The 20,810-nt window shown below is 29.9% G+C and overlaps 1 protein-coding gene across 1 annotated transcript; it reads left to right on the top strand.

Annotated features, from left to right (window-relative positions):
* Positions 1–5,411: 5,411 nt before the first annotated feature.
* Positions 5,412–14,752, top strand: LOC126550050 (disheveled-associated activator of morphogenesis 2-like). Its single transcript, XM_050200850.1, is given in 14 exon segments — positions 5,412–5,473; positions 5,534–5,671; positions 7,517–7,570; positions 7,645–7,917; positions 8,755–9,234; positions 9,301–9,528; positions 9,691–10,251; positions 10,315–10,339; positions 10,342–10,612; positions 11,723–12,026; positions 13,478–13,732; positions 13,805–13,975; positions 14,044–14,331; positions 14,400–14,752. Coding segments are annotated over 14 exon segments (3,354 nt in total). The 5' UTR covers positions 5,412–5,443; the 3' UTR covers positions 14,676–14,752.
* Positions 14,753–20,810: the final 6,058 nt, after the last annotated feature.

Below are 20,810 nucleotides of genomic sequence, written 5' to 3'. Positions count from 1 at the left end.
AACACATACGTGCGCGTGCGAATGTGCGCAGTTTATACATCTGTGTGTGTGGGAAGGGATATGGAAGGAAATGATTTTTTTTCCCTACAAAATTGAAAACCCCCCCTCTCACTGTCTCTCGCTCGTTCACCGCCGCCGCCACCGTAGCCGAGAGGGCTTTTACCGAACGTCTATTAATTACGTTGTTTATGCCGGGCGACCGGACCGTGGAAAGGTTAACTTTCGTTCGCCCTTTGCGGCGGGGTAGTGCTTTATACGAAATTGTCCCTCGGCCAAAAGCCGTTTTGTACGCGGTTAATTTACTAAAGTTCAACTCGCCGCCGCTAAACATTCGACGAGGGTTTATAAATGGAAACACTCTGTTGGCAATCAACTCAGCCGCGTGTCGTGTACACCAGGGCGGAGTAGTAGGAGACGGTTGGGGGAAAAACACACAGTTAATCTATTAGCTTGCAGAAATCTGTTTCATTCGACGTGCATATGAATGTAAGGACGGATGAAGTGTGGCGGATTTGTGGCAAGGCTATCGTTTATCTTCCCCTTTGCGGGGTCGTTTTCTTTTCGCGTTACATGCCATTGATTAAAAACCTTAGCTACTATTTGAACTGTAATTTGTAATTTATTACAGACACGCTTCATTTAAATGATCTCAAATATAATAATAAATGCCTAAAAAGCGTGTTATAACAAAATATTAATCGTTCTTAAGTAATTGAACAAAATTTAATTTAGTCTTAAAATACTAGTATTTGTTTTAATGTTTTATTTAGAATAATATTTAAGTCTTTGAAGAATTTTGAGTACATAAAATTATTTAATATTCTATCCATATGAGATATATTGTATAACTTGTTGTTAACTACTAATATTTTTTAGTTTAATATTCACCACAACATTTATTACATATTTTCAACGACACTGGTCAGTAGAATATATAATATAGTCACGATTCGACCTTATTACACAACCAAAAGTGTTTGTTTGTCCAAGGCACTGTATAATTTATTATATGTAGTTTATTAATTTATGATTTTAGTGGGTCAAGTTAATCAAATTATAATAACTAATTAATATTTGATCGATCTGCATACGGTAAAAAGAATGATAATTATAATAACAGATACCTAATAATAATTTATTCAATTAAATTATGACTTGTGAGTATTTTGCTGTGGAATTATCAAACATCAGCAAACACAATACAATAAATACAATTAAAATTACCTTGACATTAACTTTATATATTTGTTTGAATTTTACATATTGTGCTTTAATTTACCTTTATATAATACAGCATATATATAATACCTGAGAAATTAAATAATCGAAATCAATATTAGTTCATTTTAAGTCATGGATCTGGAATAATAATTTATATTTTCGTTAAACAACTATGTACAATCTATTGTCTCGTTCCCGTATTTTTGATAATAATATAATAATGATACTTAACTTTAATATCATATTCTTATTATTGAAAATATGTATATTATTTCAATAATAGCTACCTAGCTGGTCTTTTTCAATATTAAAATAACATAATATTTTCGAGGTTACACTAAAATATTATTATTATGTACTACCTATAATGTGCATAATGATAGATATATTAATATATAATTAAATTTTGTAAACATAGTTATTACTCATCAGTCTAATGTTGAGACTTTTATCTAGATAACACTATTATTCCAGCTATCTTAAGGTTATTACATACTTTAGATAACTCATTTTTACACAAATTTAATTTAAAAAAAAAATAACTTCTCATGATTAACATAATAATTGAACAATATTATTATTTTTATTCTATCAGATGAGAAGATTTAATATAATTGGTATTAACCTTTTAACCGTTATAGATTTTTATTATTTATATTTTTTTTAATTTACAGTTTTTTATAAACAGCCAACGGATAGAAAAAACTACTGAATAATTACATAAAAACAATAAAATCATAATTTCGTACTGTTCGTGTTTTCTTATTTGTTCGCAATTCCAAATAGTTTCCAAATAGTTTTGAATATTAGTTAATAAATAATTTGCCTTTTTATTTATCCGAATTTATAAAAAACGTATATACAATGAGCTGTATCTTATTTAGATGGAATTTAAGTGTTTTTTATAATATTTTTACCGTATTTATGCTATAAATATGTATTATATGTATCATAAATTATAATTGTATAATATTTATAAATTTTTAAATCCTAATAATAGTGTTTGTATTCTCATATAGTTATCCTTTTTACTAGAATATAACGAACTATGCATGTCAGAATCCAAAATTATAAGATATTGATTTGTGTGCAATATACAAACCGACAACTGTGATGAAGATTTTCACGCTCATTCGATTTCAATTAAAATGCATAGCACGACTGTCATGTACGTGTTTATACTATATATATTGTGATGTGCCGTAATTAGTTTCACTGTGATTTTGTAGGATTAAACAAAGCTCGTAGACATAATAAAGCTCCTGTCTGCATACACAATCGTATTTCGATTATAAATTTAATATATTGTGTTGATTCCGTTGACAATTCTGTCTAAACCAAAAATGCTGACATCCGTTTTCATCGAAGCGTTAATGTAAGAAATATTCCATATACGTACATGATAATAAATTCGTGTCCATTAAGTTTGATATCGTTTCTTGTAGTTGAAAACTTGAGGAAAAGTTAAGTACGCAAAACCCAGGATTCATTAAATGTTTGTAAATTGTTACATACAATTGCTTCACATTAATGTATCGATGACATCGTTATTTCACGAAAATTTTATTTTCATAAAATATTTTTACACTTTGTGAAATATAAATAAAAACACTTAGTTAGTTGCTTACTTTTTCAAAGCCAATGCAATTTTACATTACAAACATTGTTTTTTGGTTTAACCATTCGCCTTATATAATATAGATGATCAATAATTGCAGTATAGTAGACATTTTATATATATAATTTTTTCATATAAAATTATTAATTTATTCTAGTTTTATATGGTTCAATATCTTTGTATAATTTAGATTTTTTTATTTTTTTTTTTTTATTTAAAAAAAGAATATTTACAATCTATGCTACAAGGCATAATAAGCAAATTTGAACATAATATAACACAATAAAATACAACTTGATCACATGAGGAGGGAGGCCATCCAGTGATAGAACCCAACGTTATTTAATATTATTTTTTTTGTTTTTTTTTTATTTATATTGTTTTTTCTCGTTAATTCTTAATTATTAAGTTCACTTAAAGTGAAACTAAACGGTTTTAACTGTTAATCCGCATTTAATAAATCACGACACTATTTTTTCTTCAGATGGCGTGGGGGATTGTTAGGAAGTGAGTTGGAAGCAAGTTCGGCGATTAGAGGATTGAAATGAGACTGTAATTTAGAGTGAAATTTTTTATAATGTTTTGTAGCTAATTGATTTACTGTTTCTATTTTGAAGTCATTTTGAAGTGTGGAATTTGATACGTACCAAGGTGCGGAAGAGATAATGCGTAGAGTGATGGATTGGAAAGCTTGGAGGGTACGAATCTGAGACGGTTTAGCGTATCCCCAGATTTGGATTGCATAAGCAAAGATAGGCCTTAATAAGGATTTTTAAATGATTATTTTTGTGTGAAAGGGTAGTTTAGATTTCAGAATTGGTCTAAGTAAGTGGAGTCGACTATTGAGGGTTTTTCTTTTTGACTTGATATGAGGACCCCAGGAAAATTTAGATTAACTACCAAAAATAACATTTTATAATAAAATTAATATATTCACTCTATAATTATTTCATGTTTTATATGTTGCATATTATAATATATTAATCATTAAGCATTATAGTATATAAATAGTCTATAGCTATTATACAAATTATTATTATAAAAACATTTTTTTTTTTTATAGATATTTATTGAAAAACATTTTTCACAATATAAATAGATTACATTTTATTACATTATTTATTATTATTAATTGCTACCTAACCAATATATTATATGGAAACTCATTTAAACATGTCTCAAAGTTGAGGCAAATATACACTAAATGATAAATATAAGTATTTTTATTTATTGCAAAATTATACAAATATGTTTGTAGGGGATTGGTTTTACATTTCTAATACGACTGCTACAGGTAAACATATTATGCTATTGAAGTAATGTTTTATTTGTATTCATATCTAGGTTCTTAAAAAAATACTGAGCAAAGAATGAAGAGGTATTGGAATTTATGAATTTAATTATGAATCATTGAACGACATGGTTATATTATACTTTTACTAACATGCTTATCTCAGCTATTATTACGAGACGCAAATGCAGTTTCCTGGATGCGAAGACCATCTTCTGCAGGTGTATAATAGTTACGTACATCGATCAACTCGCGTCGAGACTGACACGTCGCCGCTGCCACCATGAATGTGTTTCAGGTAGAAGACCAGTTTTCCGATAGTTGTGCAGACGTTCTCGTATACAATATAAATATATATATATATTACATAGGTATTTAAATGCAATTTTAATATAAAATTTTCATATCTCCGTGATAAACCATATTTATATGTTTTATTAAATTTTCTCATACATAATAACACTAATACATGGCCTACGAAAATGCAAAAAAAACCAACTAATACGCGGGCAACGCCGTGTCGGGACAGCTTGATTATAATATATATATTTAATATACATTTTTTTACAGCAATAGACTAACATAACAAGTTATACTAAGTTTTATTGTTTTACCAACAGGCAACAATACAAAAACCACGAGATGGCACATTATTGTATTTTACCCACTGTAGTAAAAAAAAAAAAAATGACATAACTTTGAAACTTAAGTGTTAGAAATTATAAAATTCTTATACACATCTTGCGGGGTCCGCAATCCACCACGTGTGGATTGCCTACATGATAATATACTGCTCTCATAATCATAAGAGAGTCTCACGGCAACAGTAAACAGAATGACTATAATATTATGACTTGAGTAACTAACTGACTGATAAACGTAGAGCCTGAACAATGATAGATCGATGCTTACAATTTACACTGTACATTCGTAAAATCGTATCATAAATTTAGTGTGTAATAAGAAAGCATTTTACAAAATTCGCATATTAAAGTGGTGCTTTCACAAGATTTTTGAGAATCAAAACAGTCAATGAAAATGTCTAAGTTTTGAACACCGTTAAACCGAATAGTAAATAACAAATTAATCAAAATTCGAATCTATATATATAGAATTTGCATTTTTAACGGGCAACGAAGTGCACGGGGTCAGCTAGTCTAAAATAAATAAATATAATGTATAGTTTTAAGGCAATGATGTTCCCTTTTTATATCCTGGCTAAAAACAAAAAAAAAACAGCATGATTATATTGTAGGGTCAAATCAACAACAGCGTATAATACACATTTATAATTTAGTATTAATACAAGAATCATGGCAAGAAATCTATCTAGTATTATAACTGTACGTAAATATTTATTCTGATAATTTATTATTGTAAATCATAATATTGTTATGTCATAGATCGAAGACGATTTTTCTTTGAAAAAAGAAAAACCACAAAGTAATTTCAAAATGATAAACATATTAATTTATGCAATAATAATATTATGTTCATTAATGTATTTCAACAATTCATACAAACTGCAAAGGACTATGCAGGTATGTACAAAATTCAAAATGTATAATGATGATAATTTTTAGGGTAACGTACAGTAATTCGGGGCCCTATTCATAAGCGGAAATTTGATGAAATTTCTGGGGGGGGGGGCTAAGTAATATATGCTCATTACATCTATATGTCACTACTGTACTAGAGTAGCTGTACCTTAAAATTTTGGGAGGGCTTAGTCCCCGCAAGCCCCCTCTCCCACCGATTTCCGCCTATGAGTGGAACATATTATATTTAAAAAAAAAATGTCGTCCTATAATAACTTATATAGTCATATACCTATATAAGTTATTATATAATATAATATATTATTACATGTTCCATAGCTTCAAATTTTTAGTTTTGATTTTTTTTTTACTGGAACATTTCAATCGGTTTATGGTTTGAATTATACAGATTGTATTGTTTTAACATTTCTAAGTTAAAAAAAAAAAAAAAACAACAAGTTGAGAAACATTGCTATAATTATGTTTGCACAATATTTTACACCTCATATTAATTAAGGTTAAATGAGTGTTTTTTTAAACAAAATAATCAATTATCTGTATTTTATCAACGTTATATCACCGCAAATCTTAACTACCACGTTTACTTGGCTTAATTAAAATATGTGTCCATCTATAAGCGTCCGCCTATTTTTTCCCGGACACTAAATCCGCTATCGATTAGGTATGCCTCTATATACTTATTAAACGTTTTGTATATCTAAAAGTATCGGTCAATTTTACATCGTAGTCCCCATCGTCGCTGTTGTATTTCTTTCTTTTTTTTTCGAACGACGTGCATGAAAAATCGTCTCCAATATTACGCAACAAGCATTTTCACTTACATAACACGCACACGCGCCAGATATCATCGACTCGTCGTGCGATTGCATTCGACTCGCGGGCCGCGGCATTGTTGTACAGTGCATGAGAAATTCTCAAGGGAATTACTTAACTACTAAAGAACTTTTGGGATTATTTTTTATGACCTATAAAGTATTGACTGACCACACACGATTTAACAACCATCATATTCGTATTACATAATTTTGTGTTATTGCTTATTGTAAGATGTACCTACATTGTATCGTTGAGTTTGTTGACCGGGGCGCCGATCTTAATTTAATATTATAAATACTTATAAATACGGAAATTTCCGTTACTAATCGCAAAAACGTGACTAAAAGTCAGATTACTTTCGGCTCTAGTTACAATGTTCATTATTGCCGTATTGGCTAAAAATAATAATATATTATGTGTACTGTGGTGGATGTTGAGTGCATGATGTTAGTATTATTACAATGATTACCTTGGTGTTTTTTTTTTTTGTTACCTATTATTATTTTTTATGTTCCCGTTGACACTTTTTTTGAATTAATAAAACAAATTTGTACTCTGTACCTATGTATTTCATTATTAGTTCCTTAAAATATAATAAATAGTTAAACTTATTTACATGATACAATGAGTATGCACTATGTATTGTTTGGTTTTTTTTTTTTTAATATTTTAAGAAAATAAATACTAAATATTTCTCATTTATAAAGAAAAACTACCAATATAGTTCAACAATTAAAAATTTAATAAATCTCTATGTTTATTTCTAGACTGTTTTTTTTCAATGCTTTGCCTTTCACTGTCCTGCACAAATGTTTTTTTAAAATTTATTTTAGGGTTTTTAATTTTGTTTTTTATATGTTATATAAATATTTAACTATAATAGTCTATAATTTATTAATTTAAAACAATAAAGCAGTAAAATCTAATTAGAACTAGGTATAGAAGTAACACTGTATAAATATATAAATATTGACATATTATATAATTAATTTGTTATTATTTATATTATAGGAAGAACTTGATTTAACTGCTACTAATAAAGCAGCTATGTTGGAACTCCCCGAGGTAAAAATATTCATTTAAAAGTTAATTGATGATATTTATTAGTTACTAGCCGTTAACATTATTAATCACTTTAGGATCAAGAAAATACAACAGATTTGTCACAATCACCTGAAAATTACATTGAACGCATACAATCGTTGAATGGAGATGAACAGGAGAACACTAAGTTATTTGATTCCTTAAAGACAGCTCTACGTACTCAGCCTCATAGCTTTGTTCTGAGATTTGTCCAAGCTGGTGGTTTAGTTACTCTGTTAGGAGTTTTGTCATCTATGAATTATGACACTCGACAAGGAGCTATGCACACATCAATTATTGGCTGTATCACAGCCCTTATGAATGACTCTGTAAGTTTATTATATTATATCTATTAAAATGAGAATTATTCAATTGAAAGTTGTATAATATGCTAAATGTAATTGAATAATTATATTGTTAGGTATTATAAGTTTTGTATGTTTTTAATTGCTTCAATAGTTTGATTTTCGTATTAACATCCAAATTATTTTATCGTTCTACATTATACGTTATAAAATATTTTGTGAACCATAATTAGTTAATTGTCTTTTATCATGTAGTTATTTAAATGTAAATATATTAAATTATAACAAGTAACAATATAACAATAATAACAATAAAAACAATAAAAAAAAAATGATAGGTAATTTAATTTAGTTTTGTAATATTATAAGAAATTATAAAAACCTATTAAACCTAACCAAAGGCTAGTTAAACATTTTATTTTTCCATTTTAAATTTAATTGTTCAAAAAAATTATTTATAACATTTTATTATTTATATTTCACAGATAGTTTTCTCTAAAGTAATGACAAGTTATATTATGACTATTTAACTTATTATTTCATTGAATGATTATTCTATATGTGCCACACATACCTACATTATTTAAATTATGTTAAAAATTTTCTTAGGTTATAAGTAGTTAATAATAAAAAAACTATTTTCAACATAAGAATAATATACCTAATTATATAATAATATTGTAATAATAATTATAATATGTATTTTTCAATTCTTGCTTATAGAATATTGATTTTAATTCAATAAACTCTAGTCGCACATTATTTAAAAAATAAATATTTGCATTTATGTATATATATATATATATATATATATATATATATATTATACACATTTTCAATAGATAAATTTTATAATTTTAGACTAGAAGATCTCACGTACTAGCACATCCATCAGCTATTAGTACTATTGCTCGCAGTTTACTCACTGAAAATCCCCGTACTAAAGTTGCTGTATTAGAAATTCTTGGTGCTTCCTGCTTAGTTCCAGGAGGCCATAAGAAAGTTCTTGATGCCATGACAGACTATAAAGTGTTTGCTCATGAACGAGCCAGATTCCAAGGCATTATTAATGATTTGGATAGAAACACTGGCGTCTATAGAGATGATTTGACAGTTAAAACAGCTATTATGGCATTTATAAATGCTGTTCTTAGTTATGGGCCAGGACAAAAAAGTTTAGAATTCAAATTGCATTTAAGATATGAATTTTTACAATTGGGACTCAAAAACATTATAATCAAGTTAAGAGAACGCCAGAATCAGACATTGGACAGACATATGGATTTCTTTGATATGGTTCGCAATGAAGATGAAAATGAATTAGCAAGGAAATTAGAACAGGTAATACATCTATTATGAACTCAATAAATAATATGTTTTATTCGTCTTTTTGTATTATAATTATAGGAGCAAGTAGATACTCAAAGCGCTACTTCTATGTCCGATTTACTACGCAGAAAATTGAGTCATTCTCCAGCCTATCCTCACTTCCTTTCACTTAAAAAAGAGAAAGCCAAAGAAGAAGAACTTCTTGAAGCAAAAAATAAAGCTGAAGAACTCGAAAAAGAAAATACTAGTATTACTGCATCGCTTGCTAAAAAAGAACAAGAACTAGACTTGAGAAATCAAGAAAAAGTAAATATAAATTATATTTGATAATTTTTTTTAGAAGGTTAATATAATTTTGATGGAAATAAAAATTTGGAAATTAATATACTGTAATGGTCTCAAAAAAATTTACTCTTGAATTCTTACTAACAATAATATTGATTGTAATATTTTTTGTTTGTTCATTAGGAAGATATGGAAGCTAGTATTTTAAGGATTAAAGAACGTTTGGAAAAAGAAATATCTATTGACTTGGAAACTAAACAAAAGATATCTGAACTCGAAGATACTTCAAGTGAATTACAGCATAGGATAGCTTACGAGCAAGGAGAGATGAGAAAGCTAGAAGCAATGCTTAATAATGGAAGTTTACCAGATGATGCTAAAGTTAATATTAGCCCTCCACCTCCTATGCCTATTCCACCTCCACCACCACCTCAATTAATAGTTAAAAGTAATTGTCCTGCTCCACCCCCAGCTCCACCATTACAAATCCCTCCATTAAATCTTCCACCTCCACCTGGCTGTCTTCCTCAATTAGCCGTCAGACAAAGATCTGTAGAAATTCCAAAACCATCTGCTCCATTGAAATCCTTCAACTGGGCTAAGTTACCAGAAACCAAAGTGGCTGGAACTGTATGGGCTGATATTGATGAAGGAAAAATGTATTCATCTATTGACCTTGAAACAGTTGATAAACTATTCTGTGCATACCAAAATCAAAAACCAACAAATGGAACAACAGCTGCTGTAAGTAAAATGTCAACTAACAAAAAAAGGAAACTATATTGTTAAATTAACTTAATTTTACAGAATGAAGGATCATCTGAAGATCTGAGAAGACTGGTAGTAATAAATCCAAAGTCTTATCTGTTATTGATGGTCGCAGAGCTCAAAATTGTACTATATTGTTGTCCAAATTGAAAATGTCTGATGAAGAAATCGTCAGAGTGATATTGGATATGGATAATAAAGACATTTTACCATTAGACATGGTTGAACAACTTTTAAAATTCACTCCAGGTCCAGATGAAGCAGCTTTGTTAGAAGAACATAGTTTTGATTTAGACAGTCTTGCCAGAGCTGACAGATTTTTATACAAAATTTCCAAGTTGGAAAAACTATTGGATGGGTAATAGCCTTTTACACTTGTTTTATGTTTAAAAGCACCCATTTTGTGTTTCTAACAAATAGATTCATAATGTGTTAAAAAAAAAAAAAAAAAAAACTATAACAAACTAGTACCAAATAATTTAATGTATTTAACACTTGTATATTATAAAATTTGAAGTAAAATATAGGCCTTCCCAATAAAACTTATTTATATTTTTAATTTTTAATGTAGTGAAAGCGGTGTTGCAATTTATTGAGTGGTTAAATTATTTCAATTTCATATGTTAAATCAATAAAAAAAATTGAAAATAGGTAGTGCCAACATTGGATGACTTTTCCTTTCAAAAATAAATTTTTCTTAATTTACATTTGCTTATTGTTTAAAATGAAAGAATAGACTGAAAAAATCTTATAGAAAAATATATATATATATATTTTTGGTGTACCTGTAGTGATTTTGTTTCAATATTTTTGTTGTTTAATTCTTATCTAGTTGTATATTATAGTCATTTTTCCCAGTGAAATATTTTCTCACAAATTAGCTGATTTTTTTCGTCTGTAACTGATTGCATTTTATAAATGTTAATGTAATTATATAATATACATTATACATGCAATAGTTACTAACCATTAATTGTTTATAATTTTTGCTTTAAAAAATTAATTATTATTTAAAGTTGAGGAAAAGTAATTTAATAACTAAGGGATTTCATATGAATTCTAATACCTTATTTATAGCTTGAAAATTAATGATAAACATTTTAATAATTGCTAAGCCTTACAGTCATAATATGAAAAAAACAATCAAATTATACCTTATATTATATACTTCAAATATATATAGTAGATACATCATACTTCATAGTATAATCAAATATTTTGACTTATTTTGATTATTTTTCTTTTAAATGTTAAAACTCAAATTGTTACCTAATCTTAAAGTTCAAGTTATTAATAATTTTTTATACAAATAATAATTTATTTTTCACTTTAAACTCTCTAAATTATCACACATAAAACTCAAATTTGCTCATATTTTGTAATATTGTAACATTCTATAAATTAAATTTAATATTACATAAAATGTTTTTTTTTTTTTAATTTCTAGAATTTCACATTATGATCAACGTCTTCGTAGTTTAGTATACAAAAAGAAATTTATTACTTGGACTAGAGAAGTTGAAGGCAGAACAAAAATTGTTATGGAGGCTTCACGTGAAGTAGCTCGTTCTAGACGTTTAAGAAAACTATTAGAATTAGTATTAGCACTTGGAAACTACATGAACAAAGGAGCAAGAGGAAATGCATGGGGTTTCCGTTTATCATCTCTAAACAGACTTACAGACACTAAGTCAAGTTCTGTTAGGGGTATAACATTATTGCATTACATTGTCGATATGGCTGATAAGAAGGTAGTGTATATAATTTATAAACATTATATGTGTTGGATACACAATCAAATTTTAAATTCGGCGCGCTGCATGCGTTCCGAATTTGTTGCAACGTTGTCACCCTGCTGCTCCGACGACGGAGTCTACGCAAACTGGACTTTGTACTAGGAGGAGGGGACGGGTACTGTCGCGGTCTAGCCGTTGGTCGCCGACACCCGCCACCGCCGCCTTTGTCGTTCACCAGCCGTCTTGGCAAATTGTCGTATCTTGTTCTACGACCCGGTGCGCCCGTTACCGTTATCCGCCATTATTTTCTATTTTGTGCACCCGAGCCCTCGCGCTCATTTAAAGCTTTCGCGAGTGTCTTTCCGCGACTCCTTTTGGCCGCCTGTGCCAATCGACGGTTCACTTTGTCGTCCGTCCGTTAATCGCGTGTGACTTGAGCACTGCTCGTCCACAAACCACGTGTTCCGCCCGTCCGTTCCTAACGCTGTGCGAACCGTGTCGTAACCGTCGTGGTATGATTTGATACCACGCGCTGTGCACCCGGTTGCATCGTATCAACCCGTTCGTGTCGTCATACGACAGTTTTAGCGACCTTGTCGCTCGTCCGATCATCCCGTGTGTCTCGAGCACTGCTCGTCCACGAACCACGTGTTCCGCCCGTCCGTTTACCACAGGACGAACCGCGGTGTTTGTTGTATTTCCGAGCCTTGCTGCTCACCTACTCGTCACGTACGTGCGTTGTACGTGTACCGAGCCTTTTGGCCCCTGCCGCCGAAGATCACGTCGTCATATTGATTTTGGTTCTTGTCCATGTCCTTGCCGGACGTCGTTGTTTGTATCACCCCGCCGTTATCACCTGCTATCAACATCGCCGTATCAGGTCGTACACACGCTCATATCATTTGTTATTAGTTGTCGGCACATCCGACGTGGTTTTGTATCATTATCAATTCGATTGATTTATTATTCGACGTCGTCCTCGACGCGTATTTGTATATTATATTTGTATTATTTCACCGATCGGTTTGGGATCGCGTGACTACTAACACTAGTTTTTAAGCTATTTTATTTTGCAACATATTATAATAAATTGTGCCTTACCTTTTCATACCGTAAACACTGTTCTTGTTAATTAGCTTTTCACACATCTTCCAATATCTCAACTTTTCAAATTCCTGAACCCTTGCCCTAAATATACAGTCCACTCTCTCCCTTCCTACAGGGTTATCGACAGGCCATCAACGACGGAGTAAGTCTCACACGAACCGACACCTGTAGGCAGCCTCCAGCGCACACACGCGCCTACACGCGTCATCCGGCTTGATGTGCAGCCGTCGCACAATATGATATGATAGGATTGTAGTATTATCACAGAATACATTTACTATTGATTAAATATTACAATAAATTCTGTGGTATTATATTTAAATGACATCAATAATACAGTTAATTTTTTATTTGAATAGTTCAAGGACATTTTATTATTGGAAGAAGAATTACCTCATGTAAGAGGAGCTTCAAAAGTAAGCTTGGCTGAACTTGAAAAAGACATGTCACAACTAAGAAATAATTTGAAAGAAGTTGAACGAGAAATTGAGTTCCAAAGAGTACAACCTGCTGTACCAGGTGATATGTTCCTACCAGTAATGAAAGAATTTTTAACTACTGCTACCTGCAAATTTTCTGAGTTAGAAGACTTATTCCAAGATATGAAAACTAGAGTAAGCATCTTTTTAAATTTTTATTATAATTACTTCTTTGGTAAATGTTAATAAAAATATTTTGTTTTATAGTTTGATAGAGCAGTCCGATTGTTTGGGGAAGACAATTCCACAATCCAACCAGATGATTTCTTTGCAATTTTTGATTCTTTCTTAACAGCTCTTTATGAAGCACGTCAAGATAACTCTGCTGTTAAAAAGAGACGGGAAGAAGAAGAAAAAAGGACAAGACAAGAAGTGGAGGTTTGTATTAATAAAGACCTAGGAGTTTATTACATGTAAAATTAATACAAACTTTTTTTTTTTTATAGTTAAAGAAATTAACGCTTGATCGTAAAAACTGTAAAGACGGTGCTAGTGTTTTGTCTAATGGGTCTGGTAGTCGTCAAGTTTCTATAAATGGTAAATCTGGTGACAAAGCAGAATTTGACGATCTCATATCGGCTTTAAGAACAGGAGATGTTTTTAGTGAATATAGTATGGCAAAGATTAAACGCAGTAGAAAATCCAGACATTCACCTCCAGCTAGGGAACATAGCAGGGACAGAGTTAAAAAGAGACGGGAAGAAGAAGAAAAAAGGACAAGACAAGAAGTGGAGGTTTGTATTAATAAAGACCTAGGAGTTTATTACATGTAAAATTAATACAAACTTTTTTTTTTTTATAGTTAAAGAAATTAACGCTTGATCGTAAAAACTGTAAAGACGGTGCTAGTGTTTTGTCTAATGGGTCTGGTAGTCGTCAAGTTTCTATAAATGGTAAATCTGGTGACAAAGCAGAATTTGACGATCTCATATCGGCTTTAAGAACAGGAGATGTTTTTAGTGAATATAGTATGGCAAAGATTAAACGCAGTAGAAAATCCAGACATTCACCTCCAGCTAGGGAACATAGCAGGGACAGAGAAAAGGACATTAAACGTTACTCGAAAAAAATAAATTAATTAAAATTTAAATAATGTTTTTTTTTTTTTTTTGTATTTATTGTTTATTTTATTATATTAAAGATGACTTACTAGTAGTTTTTGCATTTTATTCTACTTTCTGTGATATACATTATGTCGTGTCCAAAATTGTTCGTTTGACTACAAGTTCAACCTATTTGGCTTGCAATGTACTACGTATCAGTTACGACGTTTCGTACGACGAAAAATCGGTGTACGCGCGATCGAATGTGCAATAGATCATCCGCAATTGGCGAACGGCGTAGGATGCGTGCGTTTCGTATGCGCGATATCATTATGGTTTTCGGTCTTGCGTGCCATATTTTATTCTGTCTCGTCTTCGCGTCCAATATAATCGTATACAAACCAGTTGAGTTCGCTTTGCATTCGACAAAAAAAAAAAAAAAAAACGTGATTTGATTAACAACCAAGTACTGGACATAAAACCGTATAGTGTTTAGATTGTCATCTAAAAGTGTCTCCAATATATATCGTATACATTGTATACATACAAAATATATAATATTATTATGTAGGTACGTGTGTATTTTACTTTTTGCGCTCAATAACTGCTGTGTATGGAGGTGCACGAGGAAATATCCCGCTCGCGTCTGTGTGTGTGTGATTTATCGTTATGTTCTAGAGACACACGACTCTTATATGTGCGCAAAACACCGTTTTTTTATTCATACATGTATAAACAGCGTTATTATACGTGATCGATGACCGACCGACGGTCGTGGAAAAAACATCATATTTTATTCTCCAGCGAAAATCTCTAGTTTTATGTCAACGCGCCCGTCTTACTCGCTGCGCCCGTTTCAATGCATTTAAATTATTACGTTATTGTGATATTTTGAAAGTATAACAGCGCAGCTTAAAGTATTTATAAATGAGTATATGACAACAATGTATCCATTTATTATATTATATTAAGGTGGAAGTGGTAATAATATATACTATTATTTTACGTAAGCTCGCATAAAAGATGCGTACTGTGCAGTTATAGCGTGCTTATTCGTACAAGTCCTCAACGTTAGTTTATCAGTTATATCTGAAAGATAGCCATTGTTCATTAGTTATTATTGATGTTGATCATGATTTAAACAGACACTCAATTTAAATTAGTTTCAAGTGCATACAATGATCAGGACATTGAGATAATTAGAGAATATTTCTATCTATATAAGTATTAAAAACAATTTGAAACTTATTCCCAAATAAATTTAAATAATATTGAAAAAAATGAATAATTACGCATACAAAATTGTACTTGTAAATTTTAAAATATACGTTTCCGTAGTAATTAATAATAAAAATAATTAATGTACATAATATAATAAATTAAGTAATTATCTACTAATAATATTGTGAAGTAATATTTTATAAAAATTAGTTTTTATATATATATAACTAAACTTTATAATATAATAATTATAGACTATAGTTTATTATAAAAATAAATTAAATATAAAATAATTTAGGAAAAAATTAAATATGTTTTTTTATGAAAAAAATCAATAAAAAAGATTTTATTATGTATTGATTTAATATTAGGTATGGTTTCAATAGTAATTATAATATTTTACAATTTATGAAAAAAATGTGCTAAAAAAGGCAGTTTATACCCATAAAATCGTACATGACAACTCGATGAATTTTTTTTCGTATTTCTCATATAGTGTATAAATTAGTTTACATTTTTCATAAAATGAATAATAATTGTCACTAAAAGTCACATTCCTTCTATATTGTTTTCTGAAAATAACCGACATAAAAAAGCAAATATGTACAATTCAATTTTAAATTCTAAATGCGAGTTAAATTTTGATGAAAGAAAAAGTGTATTAAAACCTTAATATATTATGACCTTTTTAAACCTTTTTAACCATTTTAAGTCAATAATTTTGAAAAATTACCAAAATAGTGTGATAATAATTATTATATGTATAGCTATATTATACTTTAATACCCATCATTATTTTATAAATGTATATCATAGCATACCTAAGTATTGATTATAATAAATATCACATAACAAAATAGTCTTTCAAATGCTATTATATCTTCATGATATATTATTTAATTCTATAAAACGTGCATGTACTTATTGTGGTTGAGTATCTAATGGACGTGTTATCGAGACGAATTTATACGTATAAGATCGATTATCCAATAGGCAATATGAAATGCAATTATATTATTACTTATTGTAACTTGTAAGCATGTATGGGTAATTATACGAAAGTAAATAAATTATCAATAATTCAATGATTACTATTTTAAAAACAATTTATTACTTTACAGTCAAGAAAGGAAAAAATCTTCCATATTATTTGACAGCGATTAATTTATTACGTAATGACAGTAAGTATATTATTATTTAATATATTTTTGTCAGTAGCTGGGGCAGCCGGGATACCTATTAATCTATCATAACATTATATTTGCAAAGGTATAAATAATAATTGATCGAATCGTGTATTCGTGTCCATATAATATATCGTATGATGTTTTTCTTTGGAAAAAAAGATGATCAAATAGTTTCTGCTACCAGTTTTCCGATACTTAATTGGACAGTATCGTTGCAGACGCGCACGTTGCACAAATGATGAAGTTTTCAACACGACGCAATATCATATTTTTATTATTGTTTTATCTTCATATATATATATATATACGATATCAATTTTATTTTTTATTTTTTATTTGTCTCGTTCTTTAACGAGTTCGGTTTATGGTCGGATCTTTAATAAGCCAATCGCTTATAAACGTCTTGACGCGTTATTATAAAGGGAAAGGAAAACACGACTGGCGAGTAGAAAAAAAAATTACATATTATATATCAACAATAAAACGACGTCAGAGCGTGATTTTAATTGGAATTTATGTCGGCAATTGTGACAGCCCTATGACAGCTGTGTGTTATAGAACGCAAAACCGCGCATAACATATGATTATTATTATATATATATATATATATGATTATTATGTTGGTCGTCGTGGTGAATGTACGCCACCGCAGTTTTTTTAATTTAATTTTTTTATTTAATTTTATTACAGCGACAGAATTGAAAATATAAGAAAACACTATGCGAGAAAAAAAAATAGATTTTATCTGACAGCATTATTGTCGATTAACTTTGCATTAGTGGACGTTTTAAGGCCGCCGTCGGACGACGCGCGAATGATGGATGCGTGCCCGGAGGCTGCGCCGCCGCAACTGTCGGCTGGTAACTATAATACGCGTGCATATACGACATATAATATAATAAGTAATAATAACACGCTTCACATATCCCGGTCGAAGGCTGCTGCTGCTGCTGCTTGTAAACCAACAAAATATTTAAAATTAGTGCCATGCTTCATAGCACTATCGTATACTTATATTACTGTCCGGTACCTAGGTACAGAATGTTGTACGCGGGCCGCAGATACGCGTTATGCGCCCCTCGCATTATAAGCGGTTTTCCAGAGATTTTATTTTTTTTTTGTTTGTGGTAAAAAAACCGATGGCGGTATTTAAGTCCTTGGAAACGAATCTAATCGTTTCCGGCGACACTGAAACGTCAATTCGTATACATACCTATTATAAATTTATTATGTCGGTCGGTGGCAGTTGGAGATAATAACAATTATTATATAGATATACTAAGGGCCATAAGCGCCCGTTATAGGTCGTTAAAATATACAGTCGGCGTGTACGTTTCGATAACATTATTGTGTTCAGTCCGACGTGCATATCATTAAACTACTTATGTCGCCGAAAAGTTGTAATAGATCATTCCGATCGTAAAACGCGACCCAATTTACTCTCAAAAATTAAACATTTTATATGCTACGCTATACCCACTGCCGTGCCCGGTACGTTGACGTTTGAAGGCCGTTCGCCGTCAAAAGGTAACGTATCTCAATATGAAAAGTTCAACGTTGTGAAATCAAGAAATGCCGGTAGGGAGGAAGAGAAGTAGAATTTCCGAGATAATAAGCCATCGACAATATTATTATTACCCTAGTAAAAATTTAATGTAGCACCTACATATTATTCTCAAAAAAATATATACTATTATATACGGTATGAGTGATAAATATAGTATAACTTCGGTAATTTGATAATAATATACTCGTAATTTTAAGTTTCGTAAAATAAAAAAAAAAACGCCTTGTCTTCGTGTTGTAGATATTTGCCACATTATATCCATCCTCTGACTTTCAATAAATTCCTCAAAGTTTAATAAGGATTTTACCTTTAAAAAATTGCTTATCATCACTCACGGTCATCAGTAGACAATATCATCAGTTTCTATCATTGTTACACACTTCTATAGTTCTATCTACCTACGTAAACGTTTACATATCGATTATTCTATGAGGTTTGTAGTATCCAATGTATTCATACAGCTATTAAACATCTAGATATACAGACAAGTGACATCATAAATATGTGTTTCTGTCATGATGAAGTTACCTACGTTTATTATCGATATTATTATTTTTTTTTTCCAATAAAAACGATAAAATATATAAATTTTGTACTTATGTGTCTGTATATGTCAATTTAGCTGTTTTTTAATTTTAACTTAAAATAACTTTGTTGTTAAACTTGTAAAGTAATCAGGCAACGTCTATGAAGTATACTTTCTAACTTATTATATTCAAAATTTGCACTTAGAAGATATCGAACATATACTAATATACATTTTTAGGTATAATATTATACCATAAAAAACATTAAACATATTATGTTTAGTGGGTTTACGACGTATCATTTATATATTATATCCGATCACTACTATTATAGATACTATAAAATATATTTAATGATAGTATGCAGCATACAATTAACGCAAAGTATAAACGTGAATTTATGTTTGTATAAGAAATAAACAAATTCATTATGATTTATGTTCATATAATAAATACAAGTTGTAGTGTCTACAAACATTTTAAATTAACTATAAACCTTTTATAGGTTGGTTAAATTTTAAACTGCACTTCAAAAACAGTTAATTTACAAATCATGCTAGATCGTATATTTTTGACAGATATGTCATGATATTTTATATCTAAAAATTAATTGACAATATTGTGTTTGGCTCGCATACTCGTATACATTTCAAACACATATTCTTTGACATGTATATTTTATTTGTATTTTTTTTTTTTTTAACTTTGAACATGTACATACAATTTCATGTACATCAACTTTGAGTTGATGTAGCCATTTACATAGAGATTGAAATAACAATAGAATTGCTTTAAATTAAAATACAATAATGTTATAGTTTCTGTATAATAATTATACATGATACATCATAAAAATAACGACTGAACACAGATTATTGATTATAATATATTATTGTATATTACGTTATATCTTATAAAGATCAGTTCAAAATTATTAAACTTATCGATACTTATTGTGATATCAAATTGTTGAAAAAAATATGTAAAATAACAATTAACCATAGACGAGGTATGATGGTTTGGGCTGGTTGGGAACTCAACTGCGACAAACCCATATTTAAATACGAAAATCCGGCAGATACAACAATGTGGGTATGCCGTGATTCTATATAATTATTATAAGTCATAACATCGCTATTGATAATAAGTAGGTAACAATACACCATGTTATTATTATTATTTTAATGGTCCAAGCTCCCACTCCGGACGGAACGATACATTACCATACAATGATGCAGTTATATAAATGCGGTGAGAAAAGATGTATCGAAAACCATCAATCAGCTACACAGATTTTGATTAACGCAAATAACCCTTCAATCCACGCCGAGCCGAAGATTAGATATGACGATAATAACAATAATAATAACAAATAATGACATCGCATAGATATAATATTGTCTATCAATATAGGTATAATACCGTATCGTTTTATAGCGCCGTAGTACACGTTTTATCCAGTGTCTGCTCGTGTAGAGTGTTGCGCATTATAATAAATAATGTTATATTATTATTATTATACGGATAAAGACTTTTCGTAGTCGGAACATCTACAAAGTTTCAAGTTTCTCATCCGTCATATAATGTGGTGATATTTTGGTCAAAGTGCCAATTACAAAATAATATGTACCTACTTATGTATCAATATATCATTATAATAATGCGCAT

The sequence above is a fragment of the Aphis gossypii genome, chromosome 2 (assembly GCF_020184175.1).
Source record: "Aphis gossypii isolate Hap1 chromosome 2, ASM2018417v2, whole genome shotgun sequence".
Taxonomy (NCBI): domain Eukaryota; kingdom Metazoa; phylum Arthropoda; class Insecta; order Hemiptera; family Aphididae; genus Aphis; species Aphis gossypii.
This window is presented reverse-complemented; position numbering and strand designations above follow the sequence as displayed.